The following is a 23266-nucleotide window of genomic DNA, read 5'->3' on the forward strand; positions in this document are numbered from 1 at the left end:
GGATATGATAAAGTAATAAAGTGATATGTCCACCTAAAGTGGAGATGCTCCAACTACTTCCATGCAATTCCCTAAGTGCGCTTAAGTAAAGTGTAATTAGGACCTAGGAAAGATTAAACCAAGGTAAAATGCCTTAAATACACCAATAGCCCCCCTTAAGTGCAACTTAGGGGAATGTAGACTAAAGCTAACAATGCAAGATGGATCTCGACAATGAGGCCATGATAGGTACCCATGTACAAATGCAATTCATTTTCTCATAAATAGAGAAAGAGAGAAAACACAATGGGAAAAAACTCCCCCACAAAAAAGAGATGAAACAAAATAATTCTCAAAGAAGAATGAGAAGGACAAAACCTCGAGTGAGGAAAAAGTCCCCCCCATAAAAGAGAATGGAGAAGTCAATTGACCCTCTTGATGAAATGTGTTGCACATCCAAGAGAGATCACAATTGATGATACATGCTCTCAGTGAAGGGTTTGGTGAAGATGTCTGCAACCTGCTTTGCTGTAGGACAATACTGCAAATCAATGACCTGCTCCCCTATTAGCTCCCTAGTGTAGTGTATGTGGATCTCAATGCATTTGGTTTGCTAGTGGTGAACTGGGTTCTCCGAGATCTGAATGACACTTTGATCGTCACAATGAAGGATTGTAGGTTGTGGAGTGTTGAAGCCAAACTCTGAGAGAATATTCTGAAGCCAAATAGCCTTAGTGGCGATATTAACAACCCCTTGATACTCAACCTTAGTCCAAGTGAGAGAAATAGCATGCTGCTTCTTACTATACCAACAAATGGGGCCGAAAGCAGGATGAAAGCTGTAGTTGAAAGTGGACTTATGATCGTCAAGATTGCCAACCCAATCCGAGTTTGTATACCCAAGCAAGTCAAGCCCTTGTACTTGCTGCATAGTGGATCCCAAAGCGACGTGTACCCTGTATGTAATGCAAGATGTGTTTGACAACTTTCTAATGAAGCTAATGTGGTTCTTGCATAAAGCCTCAAACCATGCCAACCGCAAAGGAAATATCAGGGTGTGCATTAGTCAAGTAAATGAGACTCCCAACAAGTTGACAATACAAAGTGGCATCAACAAGTGGAGTGGAACACTTAGCCTCAAGCTTGAATCCTGAAGGAAAGGGAGTCGACACGGGCTTACAATCAGCCATGCGAAACTAAGCAAGTAGATCAAGAGCATACTAAGCAAGTAGATCAAGAGCATACTTGGGCTGAGGAAGAGTGATCTCAGAACAAGACTATGTGATCTAAATCCCAAGAAAGCACCCACAATAAACGGTCATACCGTGTTGCTCTAGTAAGGTAATAAAAGTTCACTTGGGCCAAAAACTACTCGATGAGGTCATGGTAAACCAAACAATAGTAGCTAATCCAATCTTGCATGCAAAAAATGAAATTTTTTTTGAGAAGGAAACATTTGAGAAGGCATTGAATGATGAAGCATAGAAAAGAAAAGGAGACCATTGCACAAGTAAGCAAAGAGTGGATGTCTTTACCTTGGTAGACAATATCTCATCAGAAGGGTGGCCATTCATACAAAGAGTTGGTTGAGTAGCCAACCGATAGAGAATACTGGGCTTGGGGAGGACGAACCAAGTGATATTACCCAAAACCAATGATCAATGAAATGCCCGCCAATCCTCATGAATTTGAGAAAATACCAACAACACACCATTGTCAAGAATTGCAAGGAACACAAAGTGGAGTTGAACATGTATTGGTGCCTATCGAAACCTTCATAGCGCAAAGCTTAAAATGTATTAGTTCCTATTGAAATGAACACTTGAGAAGAGTGTGATAAGAAAGGACGTGAAGCATTCACTAGCCAAATATATTGAAATTGTGCATCATCAAACTTGAGTAAATGAGAAGTGACATGTAGTCAATGTGATTGGTTAAAAGGGAAAGATGACACACAATAAATGTGAGGAAGTGGATGTTGTAGGTGTCAAACTATTTGCTTGCCACACGATATTGGGTTCTAGTACCAATAATGTGTCATACAATCTACGAGGGCGGTCTTGACCAACCATCCAAATAGATATCTATTGAACATGTTGGACCAATTAGAAGCATGCACATGATAGATTGCTTCCACATAGATAAAACTGAAATTTTTCAAATCAACCATTCAACTTCTGATGTGTCGACTAATTTTTTATTAATTTTGAATCCATGTGACACTCTTCATGAATCCTAAAAAGTCAATTGCTCCACCATGAATCCCTCTCCCCTATAGTTTTTTAATTCTTATTCTTAAATTTAAATTTATAAGAGAAATTTTATTATTTTATATGTCGAAAGCAAAAGAGAAGCGTCCAATGTTGCTCGCAACAATTTGAAAAACCGCGTATTTCCATTGGAATAGTTCGGGCCAGAATCGCAATATGAATGCATATGAATTGACAAGGTAATTGCGATGAACCTGACTTTCTTCTTGAACTCATTCCATTCCTTTACCTTCATTCCACGCCTGCAATCTTTTATTATCCACGCTAAATCCAATTCAGCTCTTTATATAGCAAAAATGGACGACTCCATCAATCACTTCCATCACTTCCCAAACAAGGCTTTAAAGTTGTGCAGCATGCTTTCAGATTGCAAGTCTTTAAACCCAAATCCCCCATCTTCTTTTTCTTCTTGTGTATTGACTCCAACGTCTGGGGATGAGGAAGTGGAATTCGAACCCGCGACCTCTGCAAGCTATGCAAACGATATAACTTTAGAGGAATGGCAGGCATGGGGGACGTCTTCTCAGATTCCTGCCATGGTGAAGAAGATTTTAGATAACGTGAAACCATTGGAACGAGAGCTCGAAATGCAATTAGATTTTTGTGGCACTCGAGGGAAGCTTCAGGTACGGTGCTAAAGTTAAATGTCCTGGTTTGATGGAATTTCTTTAGGCTTAATGTGTTAGCTGTGTTTTTTCTAATTCAAAATAATGTTGTGTGCGGTTAGTGGTTATTTACATATCGGTGAGGGCTCAGCGTGGTCCACTCTAAAGCTTTTTAATTCGAGTCCTGCTGAAATGTACCTAATAATGATATTAGATGTGTTATTATGAAAACAGTTGAATACAAGAGATTAGAGAAATCAATAAAAAAATAAAAATGGATTGTTGTAGAAAATATTCCCAAGTATGTACAACTTCCTTAACTAGAGTTTTCAATTTTTTGGACGAACAGAAGCTAGAGAGGAGGCTAGTTAATGTCGACCTCCTCTCTCTTTAAATGAATGATTTTTATTCATCATTTTTGTTTAATAGGCTTAGCCATAAGAACTGAAAAAAACATGGTTTTCCTATTATATTTATAATCATTATCCTACAATCTCATTACCTGTTTGTTGGAGTTGTGGCTGACCTTATATTTCTGCCAATAATCTTACTCCTAGCCTCGCTACATGTCTATTGGAGTCATGAAGCACTTTATTTTTTGTACCAACTCTCTTAATCATTCGATATATAAGCGACTTATTTTGATGCTAAGCTTATAATTATTACAAAATCACCTTGTTACATGACTAGTTTATCCATGGGCTGTCTTCATGGGTTCCATCTCCAATCAAACTCGACTGAAATTAAACAGTCGGCATTGTGGTCAACACACAGGTTGTATAAGCTCTTCGTTAGGTTCTAACAGTGCTTCCCATTGCTATTGCACCAGAATGCTTTGAATGATTTTGAGTCGATTTTAATCGTATTTTTCAATTGGGTTTATAATTTATATCGAGCATTTTTGCTGGAGTCATGGGTGTAGGCAACTGAACCACTGCAAGTATTGGCAATGAAGTCTTTGGCTGCCGAGATGGAAGCAAATGGAGATGTATTTGTTGTTATTTTTTATGTTTTCTTTCTACCATTGCATGTAATTGTGTATTTTAGCTTTTTTTATATGTCCTCTTTGGTAGCTTCTCAATATTCCTTCAATGTTAAAACCAGTTTTTACATCGCTTAGAAGGTTTATACATCATCATCTTGTGGACGAAAATGCAATCAAATATGGCAGCATGTAGCTCCTTAAATTTCCTTAAATGTGAATTTAGGAAATGATGAAGCTTTATATGGTTAGATCTGGGATGATTTATGACAAAACAGTTTAAAGCTTCACTTAACAGAGGCTATAAGAAAGCCAAATGATAGTAAAGTGCATTGCTACGGACCCAAATTTAACGTAGCTAATCTAAGTTCAGGTTCAAGATATAGACCCACATGATCAAATTTTGATCAAATTTTGGTTCATTGCTCATGTTCTAGTTTTGCTATGCCCCTAGTGTGTATTGAGTTATGAGTAGTTTTTTTGGGCTACCTTATTCCTTAAATAAGCTTTATAATCATTAATATAATCATATATAGGTAGTTAGGTCATCCTAGGGGTTATGTATTTAAGTTGCTGTAGGTGGTAGCCAAGACATATTTAGGTATATATAGGAGGTAGTGACTAGTTATTACCATCATATTAGATATTGTATTCTTATTAGAGACTATTGGAGATATCCCCTCGAAGTGGATTAGGAGCTTGCTCCCTTGAATTGGCATATTACGATCAAGTATTTGCTGTTAATGTTTGTAGCTGCAGGAGATTTCATTATTCCTGCGATGGTTGTGAATCTATATTGTTCGACAATTTTGAGTTCTGCGTTTGATTCTTTGGATTCTTTCATAGCTGGAAGGGTAATGGCTTCCTTGATAACCATCACCGACCTTTGTGCATGAAATAACAACTTCGTGGGAGCCTCGTGTGTGCTGGCAGCGGTTTTCGTATTTCATCTGTTGAAAGGTTCAGATTGTTTCATCGCCTATGTGACTCTTTTGATAACCGGTTTATGTAATGACTCACTTTGTAACTGCCGATAGCTTATGGCTCTTCAGCTTTCGTCTTCCTCCGTCAAGATATATCTTCGAGCCTTGTTCTTATATATTGTAGTGTTAGCAGGTTGTCGGGGGGGTGCAAGAAGGGAGTTGAGATATATATATTTGCTTATGAGATCATCCATGTGAGAAGCCTTGGATCTTCATCTGCATTTCTGTATCTTCTCTTCATATATGATTGATGTATGAGTATTTCATATTATAGAGAGCTTATGTGTTAGCCATATGGTCGAAACTATCAGCTGTCTGAGACATTATCGACTCTTTCTGTTAATTGTCAAGTGATTAAGCTTGTAAAGCTTTGTATCAGATTTGTGCCTTTAATAAAGGTTGATTTTTGGTGTGGCTGGGTTTTTCACCCTCAGGTGGAGGGTTTTCCCAGGATAAAATTTTGTGTATGTTGTTCTTGTGAGATTTTTCTAAGCTCCAGATTTCTGTGTCTTATCTTTCTAGTTCTAACATTAACATGGTATTAGAGCCAGGTTTGAGGCTGTCTCCCTCACAAGAGGTCTCACGATTCTAGGAGGGTTGCTTGTTTATTGATTGGTGTTATTCAAACTATGTTTTTTTCGAAGACTTCACCATTCTCTAAGCTTCGACTTCATTTCTTCCTATTTCGAATTTTTGAGCGGCCCTGCAAAACTCGACGGGATCTCTGCAATGCGATATCACATCGTGTGAGGTCCACTTTATTGTTTTGGAAGGACAAGATCACGATTTCTCTGTGTTGTTGCTCTTATCTGGTATCTGCATCCTATCAGCTTACCTTAATGCATACCAAAAGATTCCTGATTTAAAGAACAATGCTGGAGGAGTCTTATGAGAAGATAAGACTCAACTACAAGACTAACTCAATGGGAACCGGCAATAAAGAGATAAGTTTCTTTTTATGTTTGAATGATGTTCATGAATTTTCATAACATTGGAATAGTGAATCATTATTTCTATTTGTGCTTGTTATAGGTGGAGGCTACACATGTTCTAGGTGCATAGCATGTGTTTGTGAACTTCCAACTGAATGCTATATCTGAGCATCATCTGAGCTATCATTATGTTTCATACTGCTGGAAGTGTTGGTCACTCTACTGATGGGAGATTTGGAATTGGGGTATGCTCCAACATACCTTTTGACCAACTAGAGGACTCTCCTAGTGAGAGGGAGCAGACTGCGAGGAGATTTTTGTTCTAATCTCAAGATGGTCATATTCCAAGGATCATGGTCTTTTCAGCTTTAGAGGGAGCCTGACTTTTCAGCGAGGGAGGTTGACATTTCAGCTTTAGAGGGAGCCTGACATTTCAGCTTCAGAGGGAACGTGACATCCAACTTCAGAAGGAGCCTGTTATTTCATTAAAGGCAACCTTGGACGAGGAGGTCAGAAGGTTGATATTAGGTTTAGAGGGAGCCACATCATCATGAAGATTTGGTTAATGCATTTTTCTCTGTGATGGAGAAATTTGAGGTGAAAGCCCTTGTAATGCATTTTTCTCTGTGATGGAGAAATTTGAGGTGAAAGCCCTTGTAGTACATTTTTCTCTGTGATGGAGAAATTTTAGGTGGAAGCCCTTGTAGTGCATTTTTCTCTGTGATGGAGAAATTTGAGGTGCAAGCCCTTGTTAATGCATTCTTCTCTGCAAGAGAAGTTTGAGGTGAAAGCCCTTGTTCCACCCTCTGGGAGTAGCCATGGTGGATGTCATGTTGAGAGATTCCATGACAACATCACGTTGAGTGACTTCGTGATGAGAGCTTTTGTTTATTTCACACATGGGAGTAGCCATGGTGAACATCATGTTGAGTGAATCCATGATGCTATCACGTTGAGAGAATCCGTGATAAAGTTTTGTTTTTACACATATGGGTGTAGCCATTGTGTTTGTCATGTTGAGAGACTCCATGACTTGAATAAATGATATCTCCTTTGCTAAGAGGGAGTGTTAATGTTTGTAGCTGCAGGAGATTTCATTATTCGTGCGATGGTTGTGAATCTATATTGTTTCACAATTTTGAGTTCTGCGTTTGATTCTTTGGATTCTTTTATAGCTGAAAGGGTAACGACTTCCTTGATAACCATCACCGACCTGTGTGCATGAAATAATAACTTCGTGGGAGCCTCGTGTGTGCTGGCAGCGGTTTTTGTATTTCATCCGTTGAGAGGTTCAAATTGTTTCATCGCCTATGTGACTCTTTTGATAAATGGTTTATGTAACGGCTCACTTTGTAACTGCCGATAGCTTATGGCTCTTCAGCTTTCTGTCTTTCTCTGTCAAGATATATCTTCGAGCCTTGTTCTTATATATTGTAGCGTTAGCAAGTTGTCGGGTGGGTGCAAGAAGGGAGTCGAGATATATATATTTGCTTATGAGATCATCCATGTAAGAAGCCTTGGATCTTCATCTGCATTTCTGTATCTTCTCTTCGTATATGATTGATGTATGAGTATTTCATATTACAGAGAGCTTATGTGTTAGCCGTATGGTAGAAACTATCAGCTGTCTGAGACATTATCGACTCTTTCTGTTAATGTCAAGTGATTAAGCTTGTGAAGCTTTGTATCAGATTTGTGCCTTTAATAAAGGTTGATTTTTGGTGTGGCTGGGTTTTTCACCCTCAGGTGGAGGGTTTTCCCAAGATAAAATTCTGTGTATCTTGTTCTTGTGAGATTTTTCTAAGTTTCAGATTTCTGTGTCTTATCTTTCTGGTTCTAACATTAACATTTGCAACATATTTTCTATTATATTATTCTATTATGTAAGTTGTTTCATTACAAGGGGTATTAGAGCATGATCTTGGCATTGTGAAGGCAAGAAACAAAGTGATTTGTTTAATTTTGGAGGTCATTTTGGGAAGCATATATCTTTTTCTTTTTGGTAATTTTTTTCTTGATTTATAGAGGGTTAGTCAAGGGTATGTGTCTTGAATTGAGTTCAATTGGATCAAAATTAAGGGAGATATTGTCGAATTAGGGTTTCCACAAACTTCAATCCTAGGGATGAAATCCAGCATTTTTTCCCCTGATTTTTGGAGGCCTGAATGAATTAACATTGATCCACTCAGAACCTTGGTTTAAAGGAATTTCGAGTAGTATTTTTAATAAGTTATTGCAATTTTAGGGTTTTTAATAAATTCGCCATATAGACTGCAATTTGCTGAAGAAGAGGAAGAAGTCAAACTGATAATATCTTTCCATGCATTGTCACTACTTAGAGAAATTTGAAAAGGATTGCCTGCTAAAGGAGATTCTAGTCAAGCCATTCAATCAATGCTAAAGTACCATCTACATTCCTTCATTTCTTTATCGAAGGTACACAAGAAGGTTAGAGAAATGGAAGAAAAAATGTCAAAACTAGAAAGATTTATCCTCTAGTCTCAAGGAGAACAAGGCAAATGTAGGAGGAAAAATGAAGAGGCAAGTGAATGAAAAAGACTATATTATCCATTGGCGTGGTTAATGCTTCTATGTTCTTCACTAAAGTCAAAAAGCACAAGAAGGCATAAAGCAGAGGCTTGGATGGGGATGGCATCAAAATATGCTCACATCCGCTACAAATGAAATCATACTGCAAGAAGTGGCAAACACTTGCCCTGCAGCAATGTTTGCTTCTCCATTTATTTGGTTGCCGGTTTTAGAGTCTCTTTGCTGTCATATGCATTACCATTTGGTTTGATGATATTCTGTGAATCTGTACCATTCTAGTTCTCATTTGTGACTAGCCAGTGCCAGTAGTTACAGCAGCTAGTTCAAAATCAGTTTCAGTTGCTTATCCACTTTATCCAAAATTCCAATAGCAATAGCCATTTTACCGACAACTTAATTTTCAGTTTACAGTGATCCAGCAACTAGTTTGAGGATTGCCATTAACACATACCTATGATTCGATTCTGGTATTAGAAGCAGCTTAATGTCTTGTTGACCATTTAGACTCTACAGTTAGTTCCTCAACCTCGCTATTAGTGATATTCAAATTAAATGTTGAGCTTCTTGTAATCTTACATCTGCTGAAATTGTTTGTTTGAAAAGAGACTCTAAATCATTTATGCTGCCAAATTTTGTTCTTATTTCATGACAGTGACAAAAAACCTGTGGACGACAAAGTATCATACAGTTGTTGCAATGGTGTTAGATATTGGTCTTTAAATGTGTTATTTAGAAAAATGTTTTCTCTATTTTGAAATTATCTTCCTCAGCTTGATTTCATTAAATTGTTTGAATGCAGGGTCAGGGTAAGGTTGAAGAGGATAAAAAACACAGAGGAATATATAAAGACCTTCTAGATCCTGAACAGAAGCTCCAATTCTTCACAGCTCGGCAAGTGGCATATCGTTTGTTAGGCAGCAGAGGATATCTTTGCCAGAATGTACATATTATGGTTTCTTATTAATTAGAATATTAATTATTATTATGTATAATTTTATTATGTTTTATATTTTTGAGACTCAAGAACCAAATTTTAATCCATATCATTAACCGTATGCTTGGATGTATTAAATATGCTGAACTTGTTTGTAGTTCAGATAAGGTGGATCATGCACAGTGAAAAAACTTACAGAAAATAATTACACAATCATTGTTCAAATTTCCAAAACACATTTGTTGGAATCAATAGGAATTCAGAAAATGAAACATCTACATCTCTCCAATAATTTCATACATCTATGTTCATGGTCTCTGTGGTTTATGTTGGACCAGGGTAAAATTTTGAGAGTGTAGGTCAATGGAGAATATGTAACCACTAATAATTTTTGACTCTTCTTAAAATCTTCATACACTCCCTTTTGTAAATCTGCCTTCGAATGATTTATTATCTTAATATACACATTGGCTGGTGTATGTATGTTAGATCTTCTTCTTCACACACCACACTTATATCACTTCATGAATCTGTTCTAACGCACTATAAATCTGCTTCAATACTCTTCACAAATAAGATCTAACACTGCCTCGTGACTGTTCCATATCTGATTGAAAACCTGCTACAAATTAGGCACAAGATCTGTTCCAAAATCTGATCCAACTTTTGCTTCAAATCAGACACAAGGTCTTTTCCAAATTTGATCCAACTCCTGCACAATACTTGCTCTGGTTTCTTCAAATAAACTTGCATATATTTCTTATATTAATCTGCATATGTTCTTCAATTGGAATAAAAAATATTCTTCATACTTTCTGCTCTTTTGGTTTGCTTTAAGTAGAGTGTTGTTTCATTAAAATACTTACATTCTTTATTTCCAATTCACCTTACTTATATATCCTATTGCACCTCTTCACGAGTATATGCGACTTTATTGAAAAGAGGCATCTATACTTATGGTCGGCCTCCTAAATGAAACAAACTTACTTTAGCTAATTCTAGTGCTGCGTTTTCTTTGCATATTAAATAAGACAAATTTTGTCTTATTTAATTTTTGTCTTATCCACCTTTTGTCCTATATGCTATTTTGTCTTATGTGCTGCTCATATTAACTATAATCAATTAAACTTCTTGATTTCTGCCTTTTATTTTATGAATCGCTTCTTTATTAATCCGTACCTTCTTTATTAATCTCTGCATTCTTAATCTTTGAAATCTGCTTCTTAACATGGGTGATTATATTTATATTTATATGTGTTTGAACATTATATAATCGGTGCCTTCAGTAATGCATTAATCTCTACCTTGAACAATGATAATTGTTGCCTTAAAAATAAAATTCATTTAAACTCAATGCTGCTGTCTTCTTATTATCATTTTATGCCACTCATTAAGTCATCATGACATTAATCTCCTTTTGACATCAATGACAATCTTGCTTTGACATTAATGACGATCTTGTATATTCACTTTGACATCAATGACAACTTCCAACAATCCCTCCCTTTGTAATTGATGCCAGTATAATTCTCCTCTTTTTCGAACTCTCCGCTTTTCTATATCTCTCCCCCTTTGACGTCAATGGCAAAGGGATTTTCATTAAACTTCCATCCACAAATATATCATGGGAACCATCCATTCATATCCTCACATCCAATACAATAAGAATATACTTCCCCCCTTGTCAGAGATTTTCTAATGCTCCCCCTTGCTCTAATAGTTCTCTTTCTCTATTTCTTGATCCTTTGCTTTCTAGATTGCTTGGGTGACTTGCTTCCTCTGTAACTGTCCAAAAGAATTCGGATCATCTTCTTAAGTTTAAGAAATCAATAATTTGTTTAAGCTATCTCATTTTTCTCCATAGATCTTCAACTCTTCCTTCTCTATCTATGGCTGCAAAATGAAGATAATCCATTTTGATCTCTTTGTGAGAGTCTTCTTATCTTCTTTGTCTTCCTCAAGATTTCTGATTACCATAATTGAATGCTTGTCTTTTTGCTCTTTTCTATCCTCTTACATGAGAACTTCTTCATCTTGGCATCGATAGCATTGTTTTCCTTTTTCCAATAACTCTCCCTCTTCTTGAAATCAATGGCAAGGGGATGCATATTACCTTCATATGGAATTCACAACAACTGATCTATCTTTGGATTGTCTTCTCCATGAAGCTATAAGATATTGCAATGATTAGCTCACCTTGAATTCGTGCTTCTGCCTATGAACTTGGTGATACCTCTTGTGCGTGAAGTGCAGTTTGCGCAAGTGTGGATTCTTCATTTTTTCTCATTACTTTTCTCTTGTTTCCTTCTCCATACTATAGTATGTTTTCCCTTCTGTTTGGTCATATTATCCTTCATCTCGTGTTGTCTAGGTGGTTTCACAAAACTGTTTCTACAATGTCATGCTCTATGTCCATAGTTATTACATTTGTAGCATATAACATTATAATGCACAAAAGGAACAAATGAGTTGTAATTCCGTAATGGGGCATATGTATTGGAGTTCCTACTTGAGAATGCATAAGGTATTCTATTCTTGTTCCAACCATAATCATATCTCAAATGTGTTCTACAGTCCCTTGATCTATGACCAAAATGATTACATAAATAACAATAATTATAGAAAGAATGTTGGAACTTGGACGTATGAGCTTGCCTTTATGTAAAGAGTTTTCTGAATGTATCCTTCTTATCCTTTTGAGATGTGCTTGGCTTTGATGGAATACAATTCTCTTTTGCTTTGCTACTTTCTTCTTTGATGGGATTGTTAAGAGCATTAGCATAAGTATTTGCCTTTCCTTCATTTGTCTTCTTTGATGACTCCTTGAACTCTTCTTTATTTGTGTTTTCATCTTCTTTATAACCAAGTCCTGTTTTATTGAATGGTGATCTCTGTTCATTTAATATATCATCCAAAATCTCGGTACTCTTGTCAAATTTAAGGTTCTTGTTCAGCTTGGAGGATGTCTTTTCTAGTTTCCAAAACATAGGGATGGTTAGGAATTAACCTCTAGCCATCCTTGGGATGCTTGAGGACATCTTAGATGTTCCTCAACCAGCTTGGGGATGGTCAGTCATCCTTGTGACCATTACTCTTTTCTACAATTAAAAAATAAAATGAAACAGTAAAAAAGGAAAAAGGTCACGACTCAGATTACAAGGCTGATTTTGACATTCATAGCTCAGATCAGGTGCAGTTTGAGGAGGTCTAGTTATCGTGTATGTTTACATCTTACTATTGTGCCCACTATTAAACATTGTCTAATGTTTCCCACAACTTTTACTGCAGTCTCTTTTCAATTTTTTTGTTCATTATGGTGTCTTGTTGAGTTAGTCTTGAGCAAGTCTTACTGGAAGGAAATACCCAAGTGCAAAAATTTCTAATATTTTCCCCTTGTCAGCAATTTTGAGTTTTCTAAACCTTATTATCCTTTCCTTAAGTTAGAAAACTTTCTGAAATCCTGCCAAGTTCTTTTTGTTTGCGACTTCCCTAGTTCACTAACTCGTCAAAACATCACCAAGTTGTTCTTGTTGGTGATTTTGTCAGCTTGCTAACTCTTTGAAAATTTGACAAGGTCTTTTGTTGGTGATTTGTTTAGTTCTAGAAATTTCCGTTTTCCCTACAGGTCTTTCTCACCTTGGTGTTTGTTTCAAAAGTTTCAAAACTTCCTACATTGTCGACAAGTAAAGTATCAAAGGTTTGCAAGGTTCGGGAACCTTTGAAATCGCTGACAGATTTTTTCTTCTAGCTCAAGGTCTTGGTGGAATGTTTGCCAACAAAGCTTTTCAATTTTTGAAAAGCTCCGCCCAAGAAGGTTTAAAGTGCAAGTGTTGATTGGTTCATGAAATTGCCAAATTGTCATCAAGGTTTCAAAATTTTCAAAATCTTTGACAATTGTGATCAAGGTGTCGGCATTTTGAAGAGTTTTATAACTTTATAAGTCTTTGAAAAAGTTAGCTGCAACTCAATAGTGCCAATCTAAAGTTGTTAAAAGGAGTTCACTAGCTTAATTGTCACTATCATATATTCAAACAAGGAAGATTTGTTGTGGACCCATTGTTGCTAACGATTCTTTGCAATTCTCCATTATTTCTGCTCTGCATGGTCAAGTAGGTTGAGTGCATCCCTCAATTAAAGTGCTTTGTGTGTTAAATTGCTTGTTTGAAACCCTTGCTACTGGTTATTTAATTGTTGAAAAAATCCTCACTTTAAAATCTGCATCTCCATAGCCATTGCCTATTCCTAGATAAAATCCACTTTCTTGTTGCTCATTAAAACCTACTTGAAGCCCTAGCCTACCTCATTTGGTTACTACCAAAGCATCACGAGATGAAGTATGAATATCAAGGGCACGAGCACACACCAGTTCTCCACAATTTGCTGTCAAAGGTAACTGATAGTAAAGTAGGGCACATGAGTTTAGAAATTTCCAGGAGAGAATGTGGAAATACCCTAAAAATCCCATGGCAAAAGCAACTTTCTCAAGTGGCCTATCTCATGCAAGTGGTTTGCCAACTACAGTTCAATGTACAAATCTGTTTCTTGCTCGTATGAAGCATTACAAGCTAGAGACCAAAGAATGAGGGTAGGTGATGATATATTAGTTGCTAAATTTGATGGTCCATCTCTCAACATCGCTCTAAGGTTGCCATAGAGAGATGAGTTTTCTGATATGAGTGTTGAAAGGGGTAATTTCTTTTTTTAGGACAAGAAAGGTTCCTATCTGTCCAACAGTGCTAAGTATTGAGTGAAAGTGCCAAAGAAAGGGAAATCTTCAATTTCAAAGAATTTGCAGAGGGTACAATTCAAGGAGGGTATTTCTAACATAATCATCGTGTTGAATAAGGTATTGGGGAGCAAAGACACTAGCAATTTTGAATATTGGATGTGCTAGTTTATCATTTTAATAGGTTATGGCTCTCAGTTTGTTGATTGGGGGAAGATGATAAGTGATCATTTGCACGAACAGCTTGTAAATTTTGACCAATCAATACTTCTATATGTCTTAATATTTCTTTTATGCCATTGCAAGTATGAAATCATGGTCTAGTTTGTATTCCCAAGGAGTTTTTGATAATACCATGCAGATCTATGATTTGTACCCTCAAATTCAGCTTGAAATCAGAAACAAGTATATATATGTATTATACACACACACACACACACACACACACACACACACACACACACACACACACACACACACACATACATATACACTTTTGTGCATGTATGCTCTCTCTTTTCTTTTTCCATTCCTTTTTGTATGGATTGTTATTTTGGTGTTTCTTCTTTTATTTATTTATTGTTTTTTTATTTTGTGTCCTTTCTTGTCCTAGGTAGTTGTGCATCTCATCTACCCTCTCCTTTTTAAGCTATATTGTGTGCAATTTATCCATCTTCTCTCATTCGCTCTCTCTCATCCTGACGATGGATCATGGAGTGTGATCCAAAACGTTGATGCTAACAAAATATACACAGTTGAATCCAGAAACTTCAAGCAGGGTCAATGATGCTTTTAGCATGCTGACTGTGAGAAAATTGGAGGGAGAAGTTAGGCTTAGAAATTTCTCCTGAAACAACACATTTGATCACTCAATATGGCAGTTATTTCATTTAGTATTCAAAGTTTTCATAGCTCAAAAATAGGTGGTTTCGAAAATCTCCTTACAAGTTGCCTCACTATGTAAGCGATTACCTCATTCTCATTGAGGTAGACAAATGGGTTCAGTAAGTAAGAAATGCAAAGAAAGGAAAAAGGCAGGATACTGTAATGTCCTCTTTTGGGACATACAAGATTTTTGCTCAAAAATAACAAATCCAATAATACAATTTATTTAGAAGAGTTTCTTTTGCTAAATTACACAATAGCAATTGAATTTGGGAAAATAATCAATTAACATCAAACAAAATGATAATGAAGATTCCTATTGTAAACAAGCACACTATAGCTTATTTCCAATAACCAACCATATTAGAAACTTGAGGGGAAAGCACGATAGGGTGCCGGGGGACTGTCCTCCACAACCAAGCCCAAGAGCGCCGAACAACCAAGTTAACTGACCCCTTGGTCCACAAGCAATCCAACTCAATGGGTTGTCTACTTAATTGAGGGAACCCGTACTCTTGCATCTCCCTATCATACGTTTCACATTGATTCCAAACATGATTACTGATGTCAATTACTTATATCTCTTGATGGATTGGCAATCAATCTCTTGAATAATCTTATTTAATGATTCTTGAGAAACCTGCTAAAATTATACATGTATATGTATTTTGCTGGTTATTTTTCAGACTTTCCTATTCAATTGACAATTCTCTTGATTGATCCGTTATTAATGATCTGAATTGCTGTTCTATTCTTATTCCTATTCGATGCCTTGCATATTAATTTCTTATTCCCTATATACCTTTATATCTCATTGAGGAGACACATCTCTTTGAAAAGAGATGTCCATTTAAAGGATCATGTCTCTTGATTGCTGCCTTATTATTCCAGTCAGATCTGATTTTCTGATTATAGAATAAATGTTTCTTTCCATTCCATGATCCCTTCCTTGGATGAATTGTTCTTTTTATATCTTTCATTTGAGTAGGGTCATATCTCTTCACAACATCCCTTTTCCCTTGGCAAAAGTTGTGTCTCCTCAGATTGAGCGCGCTTGAGTTAACAAGTCTCAGGTCGGCTCGTTAAACTGGATTATTATCATTCGAAGGTTGCTCCTAATTGTCCTTAGATCAGTTGGCCCCTCAACCATAATTTAGTTTAGTTTTAGTCAGCCATCTCCAAAATAATTATAACCGAATTTAATACTTTCTAATTTAGGTCGGCCCTTTCGCATAAATTCAATGGATTATGTTTTTTATTATTTAGGGCTGCTATCCAGATCTCAAGAGGGGCATGACAGTCCACCCTTCCCGAGATTGCTTGCCCTCAAGAAAATTGGGATGATTAAGTTGATTCCTCAATAGAAAAAATGGCTTGGTCCTTGTAAGTTCTAACCTTTATTTTTGGGAATTTTTATTATGAAGGTTGATTTCACAATTCATCTTTTGCTGCACTATTCTGGTATTATTACAAGTGCGATTTCAAATCAAGACATATTTTTACTTTTAATTGAAATATAAGTTATAACCAATAATTGGAAATTGTTAATTTGAATGTAAGTTAATTATAATCAATAACTGGAAATTGGTAAGGTTGGTAATTTAAGACAAGTTTTTTCTCATCTCTCTGGGAGAAGAAACAAGGCCCTCTTTGTAATAGCATCAGTTGTTAGTTGCAAGAGCTGATTTGGTTGGCCCTATGTTAGCACAATGGATATCTTGTGTGTCAAAGCAAGGGTGAATTTTCCACATACTGAGATGAGGATTAGAAGCATGACACACATCTATGGCCTAAAGTTAAAAGGTTTAGGGATTGTTTAGGAAACTATCTTCCTTGTTTCATAAGCTTGCCTTAAGAGTATTTAAACATTTAGGATAGATCTTGCATTATGTTATCCCTCAGACACATTACCATGGTATGATAATCTGAATTTTAGAGTGGTGATCTGTTTGCTGGCTTACTTATTAAGTTGAAAATTCCAAAGGGTGACTTGACTGAATCTTCTCAAAGTTCATCCCCTTAGTTATATTATGCAAACTATATTTTATTTACAAGTGGGATCAGTCCGAGTTATTGATTTGGCATTTGTATTTTAGACTCACTTTTCCTTCCTGGGGGCGCTATGAAAAGGGTTTTCCTTTTATCTGACAGAGGAACCTTAGGAGTGAGATTTCAAGTGGATCCATTTTAAATTTTCTGTTGAGATTAGTCCTTGTTGATTGGATAGGGTGTTTCTAGATCTTGAGGATATGAGTGAGCAGTTTGTGGTTTTGTAGCATACAACATGATGCCAGTTTGTAATTGGGATGTTGGATATAAATTTTGAGGATGTTCAATGGTATGCTTGTGTATATCCTATATATTCGACTACTTGTTTTATTTGGCTTGTGAGCATAAATGCTTCGATGGATTCATGAGACCCAAGTGTCTGAGTTCAGAAGTCTGTATTTGTCTTCCCGAGAAGTAAAAAATGAGAACCCAGAATTTTCTTAGAGTTTGTGGTTGTTGTGACCTTTCATGATTCCTACATTGGAGTATTTGGGCTTTGTTGACAATGGTGATAATCATGACTACCCTATAAGAATGATGTCCTCATATAAACAAATGAAGTCATTCATTTCAGTAGTGTAAAGAGTGAATGATTACTAATACTTTAGCAGAATGGCTGACTGCAAGTAGTGTTTAAATTATTGCAGAGAGTTCATGGGAGTTTTGGCAAATCTTATAACAATGCAATGGAACTTATGGTAAATAATTTGCAATGGGCTGAGTCATAACACTTCTTGTTACTCTTTGTAACTCATCGGTCTGTATTGTTGGAAATAAATGCTTGATTGCACTTGCATTGACGAGTATTGTTCCAATTGTCTTTTTAGTACAAGTTTCAATTGCTACTTCTCATCAGGAGCTCAATGAAATTTTTATAGGGTAATATTTAGCTTTGTCACCATACCATCCTTGACATTCTTTCAAATATGGATATAATGCTGCATTTGATTTTGTTATATATGGGGCTAGGATACAGCTTAGTCATGTAGCCATGTGTATGGCACAACACAGTCACACTATATGAAGCAACAGTGCATTGTCTTCAAAGTAATGTTTCTTAATGGTCATTATGCTGAAGATATTATCAATTAAATGGTCTTTGATAGTACATACATACTTGGTTGCCTATTTGCTTTTCAACTTTATATACGAGAGTTTTTTTTCATTGTGAATTGCTCTTATGTAATTGATACATGTCATTCAAGTGTTTTTATTGCTCTTGATACTTTCTATGCACACTGCTTTCTCTCTACTTAAATACTTGTTTATATTTGGAGTCTGGACCTCTTTTATTTTACATTTGCACTATTGCTGGAACCCTTGAATAATCTAATACAGAAATATGGCTGGATATTTAAAATGCCTTCATCTAGAAACCATTGTGATGTCCCCATATTGTCAAATAATAATAATCTATATCTGAATATGCTTATGCATCAATTATTTAATTATGAGTTTATTGTTCATTCAAATTAAAGATTTGAATGAACCTCTTAATAATAAACAGATTATTATATTACATATTTCATTAAATAACATCTTTATATTAAAATTCTTATTAATGTCAAGAACTCAAGATCATTAATTAACCACTAAATCCCAGAAAAAAATTGATTATCACAGAAACAGTAAATAAATATTAAGGAAATGATTAGAATAATCATCTATATTCAGCATACTTCAATAATGGCAGACCAGATCTGATGCATGTCAGATCTGTCTGCCTTTGCATCAATTAAATAGACCGTATATGAATTGAAAGGTAGCAATCATAATATTATTAAATTATATTCTAAGTCATACGTTTAGATGCTGCGATCTGATTAAGGGAAATTTAATGGTTTGTTGAGAGCAGCGAATAACTAAATAGAGATTAGTAATAAATAGATACCTCCTTTTCCAATGGGTATAATCACCAATTAGAGACATGACTCTTCAGTAATTAGGGAGGGTACATGCAATGTCCCCTTCCAGCCAGTGATCACTCCTGGTGATGAATAGCCTATTTAGGAGGCCCGTAGGCTATTTTTGGCAAAATTAGGGTTTCCATCTTCCGGGAGGATTTTGAGTGGGAAGCAATTGGAGTTTGGCAGAATGAATCAAAGTTTCCTTCTGGGTTTTCTGTAAGCTTCGCAGTGGTATGACATGCAATCAGTTCAGGGGAGTTTGCAGAACTTACTATTTTTAGTAAGTTGATGTCAATTGTCATGATTACTGGGTTTTTATGGGTTTCTCGAGTTGAGCTACAGGGTTTGAAGAACAGTCTTTTTGGAGTTGTTTCCAGGACTTACTATTTTTAGTAAGTGTCATTTCAGGCAGTTCTATTTTTAGCAGCTCAGTTGTGAGTTCAGACCCAGCTCAGTTTGATGGTTTTCAACACTTCAGTCCATAGCTCAATTTGGTACTGATCAATACTTGTTTTGTTAGTGATTTATTAAATATTAATACTTTAATCCAAAGTTTAATATTTAATTATATTGTTGGACGACTTAGGAAATGAAAGGAGCATTTTATTCAAAATTTATTTATTCTCCTAAGTCAGGCGCCCAAGGATGAAATATACGTTAAAGTATAATGTTCTTTTTTTTGTTGCAAGTTGAGACCAAGGTAAAGTTCGAACTTTGTGCCTAGGAAGGGGGACGCCAAGGCAAAGTCATGCTTGAAATGAAATACAAATGAGGAAGTGTAATTTGGACGCCATTTGGAGGTGAATTTGGGGTCTCAAAATCTATAAATATGAGAGCTTGGTCTATCATTTGTCATCTTTGAACGTTTTCATAATGAAGTGCTGCCAAAATCGTGCCAGACCTTTGCTTCGAAGTTGCGTGCTTCCTAGCTTGTACCAGTTTCATGCTTGAGAGATAGCACCTAGCTGTGAGAGAGCCTATTTCTCATTTAGAGGAGTAGATTGAGCTTCAAAGTGATGGAGTTTGCTATTACATTTTCAGTTTTTTGATTGCTGCTGTGTTTTTGGTGTGTGCTGGGCGTATAGTGGCTGAACCAATGTTTTGATCGTACCTCCTTGTCTGTTGAGCGTATCAACATGGGTATTGGCTCTAATTTTCTCTATCCCATAGGCGATGATGTCCACAAAAGGGGAGATGATAGCTTGCTGTTTTGAATTTTATATTGCTGATCAAATTTTTCTGCTGGGACGCCCCTTCCTTGGCTGCCTTGGGATGCATGCAGCTGGTCGCGGACTGCGAAGTTGCAGGTTTGAGGTTTGGAAATGGTCACTTATGCCATATTAGTCATTTGCTTTTGATTTGGCGTGATTTGGAGTAGATTTGTGTTAGTCATGAGTGTTTTGGTGTTTCCGGTAGTGGTTGGTCTGCGTGTTATGCACTTTCAAGATAAGAACAACAATAGTTGTTTAATGTTTGAGTTGATTTTAGAGGTAGCTTTCATTTGTGATTACATTGTTCTTCTATTCTAATCATTTCTCTCCATATTGTAAGGTTGAACAGTAGTATTATCAACCACTTCTGGACTGTAAAGCATACCCGTTGAAAAGTGGAAGAGGCTGGCTTGCCGCCTACATTTGATAGTTGTAATCCTGTCCTCCCGCTACATAAGCGGTAGAGTGATATTTTGTTTGTAATGGTCCTCCCGTTGCATAAGTGGTTGAGTTTAGCTTTGTTGTAAGTGTTCAGTCCTCCCGCTAAAATATTGCGGTAGAGTGATTCGTGCTTGGTTTTGCTTTTGTTTTCCTTGGCTGGTTTACCACCAAGCTTTCTAGTTTTCTATTCCCGCTAGAAAGTGGAAGGGGCTGGCTTGCCGGCCATTATTGTAATTAGTACTTTCAGCAGTTTACATTTAATGATCCCTTGCTACCGTATGCTCTCACCCTCCCAGCTTGGGCTCTCAGTGATCAAAAGGTGTAGGGTTCCTTTCAACCGGTTTAGATTTCATTATTCTAACCCTAACGGGTGTTGGTGTGTTTGCAAAATTGTTAAAAATAAAAATAAAATTGTTGGGGATCTTACAGTATAAGAGACCCATTGCATCCAAGAAGGAATTGAAGGTGAAGAAATATTGATGGAGAGAAAATGCAGACTTCAGATCGATCATTCATTGGCAAGCAATTTACAAACAACAGATTGGTATGCTATATCTGCCCATTATGAATTAAAGGATTAATTATGCTTATTGACAATTTTTTTTTTGCTCGGTAATATGATTTTATTTATTTGAAATAGAAAAAGATACAACCATGTAATTTATCGTCTTCCAGCCAAAAGGCAAAACCATCCCCAAAAAACCACCCAGTCAAAACCAGTTAAACAGCTAAAACCACCTCCCTACACCCTGTACAAAGGCTACATTGTTTGTAAAACAAAGAGAAAACCAGATCAATTATAGATTTTGTTTCAATTCAAAAGAAGAAGAAAAGTTAAATTCATGCACCTTGTGAGCTCCCCGTTTTGCATTTCCATTCAGCTCGCTCATCCTCTTCCTCTTGTGCGGTCTCAACACTTTGCCCTCCACTCGTTCCGCTTCCACCTTTGCTTGCCGAATCACTTCGTCAATCTCTGTAATTTGCACAAAAATCTTCAAGGCTTCCCACCCTTGTTTAGCTTCCACCTTGCGATGTGCCCTGCAATATCCATCCGACCATTGAATAAAAGACAGAGGTTTCTTGAAGCGCTCATGAGGCGCAAATTCAATACCCTCACGCATGTTGAATCCTATCGTCGGAATAGCCCATTTGAGGACGGAGTCCAAGCCTTCCAAATAATCATTGTGCACTATTGCCTCCATCACCTTTCTCACCACTTCCATTGGCTCACCAACATCCAACCCCCACGCCAAGATCAACGAATAAACATCCATATTCGTCCTGTGTCTATGTCTCAGGTTGCCAAAAACCTTCCCTAGGATTAATTGCACGCACTTCACCAATTTTTCATCTTGGAATAGAAACATTCCTCGCAACCTTCTTTCTGTTACATCCCCATAAAACGGGCATAGTTGTTTCTTGGTCTTAAAAGTGAAATTTGCCTCCATGCTCACTCTGCAAACACCTACCGTCACCCCACTCCACTCCAACTCAACAGCTTCTTGAAGAAAAACAATTGCCAAAGCATCGGGGAGTTTCAACTCATAAATGAGCATAATAACTGTCATTCCCATCTGCCTTAAATGCGATGTCCTCCATATTCCGCTGTCTTTTTCTCACCACCCTGCTTTGGACAATGCAATAATTAAATTTCTACAGAGTCGTACACATCTTAAAAGCCTTCCAATAAATACTCCCAATCATTCTGCTAATTCCTCAATGCTCAGCTATCTAAAATCTTCACATCTTAACTTGCCCACATTTTCAAAAGTTAAAGCCCACTTCGATAAGACGTCTGCTTCCATGTTTCCCGATCTCCTGACATGAGATATGCAAAAATCCTCACATAAGGCTAACTCTTCCCTAATTTTTTCAATCGAATTTTGTAAATGCCACGTCTCTATGCTCCCTTTTATTATTGCTTGAATTATAATTAAAGAGTCACCTTCCAGATGAACTTTCTGTGCTCCTAACTTCTTGCCAATTTTAATAGCTGTTAATGCTGCTAAAGCCTCTGCCATATTATTTGTACCATTGTCTAATTTCTTTGCTCCCAGAGCTAATACATCCCCTTTCCAATCTCGTACAATAAAACCTGGTCCTGATGGTCCGGGATTCCCTTTTGACGCTCCATCAAAGTTTATCTTCCACCAACCCTCCAATGGTTTTTCTTGTTGGCAACAACAATGAAGGAAAACTGAGAGGGGGGGGGGGGGTGAATCAGTTTTCACTGAATCTACAAACTCAACCACAAATACAAATCTGATAAACTGCAACAACAACAAAGATAAGCAAATTGATAGCACAACACACAACACCAAGATTTTGACGTGGAAAACCCGGTTAAGGGAAAAACCACGGTGGAAAACTATCCACAATAAGATGATACTCTGTAGTAGTATGTGAAAATAATTACAATGGGGAATGCACCAGCATTCAAGCACACTACCTAGAGCTTACAACTCAAAATACAATAACCCGGAAGGCTACAACCCTTAGGGAAGTCTCATTGACTTACAACCGGATACAAACTACAATTTGGAAGGAAGAACTTCAGTAATAGCATCTGCAAATGCCCGATGACAGTTCCGGTTAAGCACATTTGTTTGCTCTAAACCAATCTCTGCTCAATACACCACATCGAAAGATGAATCCCTTGTTCACACATACACCATTCTCTGATAATGCAGACACAACTTCAATACCTAAATTAGATGACTATACCACCTATTTATACAATTCATCAACCTTGACAACAAGGTCGGCTAAACCCTCAACACCCAATTACAAAATTACATCACGCGATACAAAG

General features: G+C 36.8%; 1 protein-coding gene across 3 annotated transcripts in view; it reads left to right on the plus strand.

The window, feature by feature from the left end:
- The first annotated feature begins 2327 nt into the window (after positions 1-2327).
- The window catches only part of LOC131063330 (uncharacterized), a 167561-nt gene continuing 146622 nt past the window's right edge, over positions 2328-23266 (plus strand). For all 3 annotated transcript variants that reach the window (XM_057997112.2, XM_059218574.1, XM_059218575.1), the window contains exons 1-2: positions 2328-2875; positions 9101-9241. In XM_057997112.2, coding sequence (XP_057853095.2) covers positions 2438-2875; positions 9101-9241 — 579 coding nt within the window. In that variant the 5' untranslated portion in view covers positions 2328-2437. The remainder of the gene's footprint in view (positions 2876-9100; positions 9242-23266) is intronic.

The sequence above is a fragment of the Cryptomeria japonica genome, chromosome 3, assembly GCF_030272615.1.
Source record: "Cryptomeria japonica chromosome 3, Sugi_1.0, whole genome shotgun sequence".
Classification (NCBI taxonomy): Eukaryota; Viridiplantae; Streptophyta; class Pinopsida; order Cupressales; family Cupressaceae; genus Cryptomeria; species Cryptomeria japonica.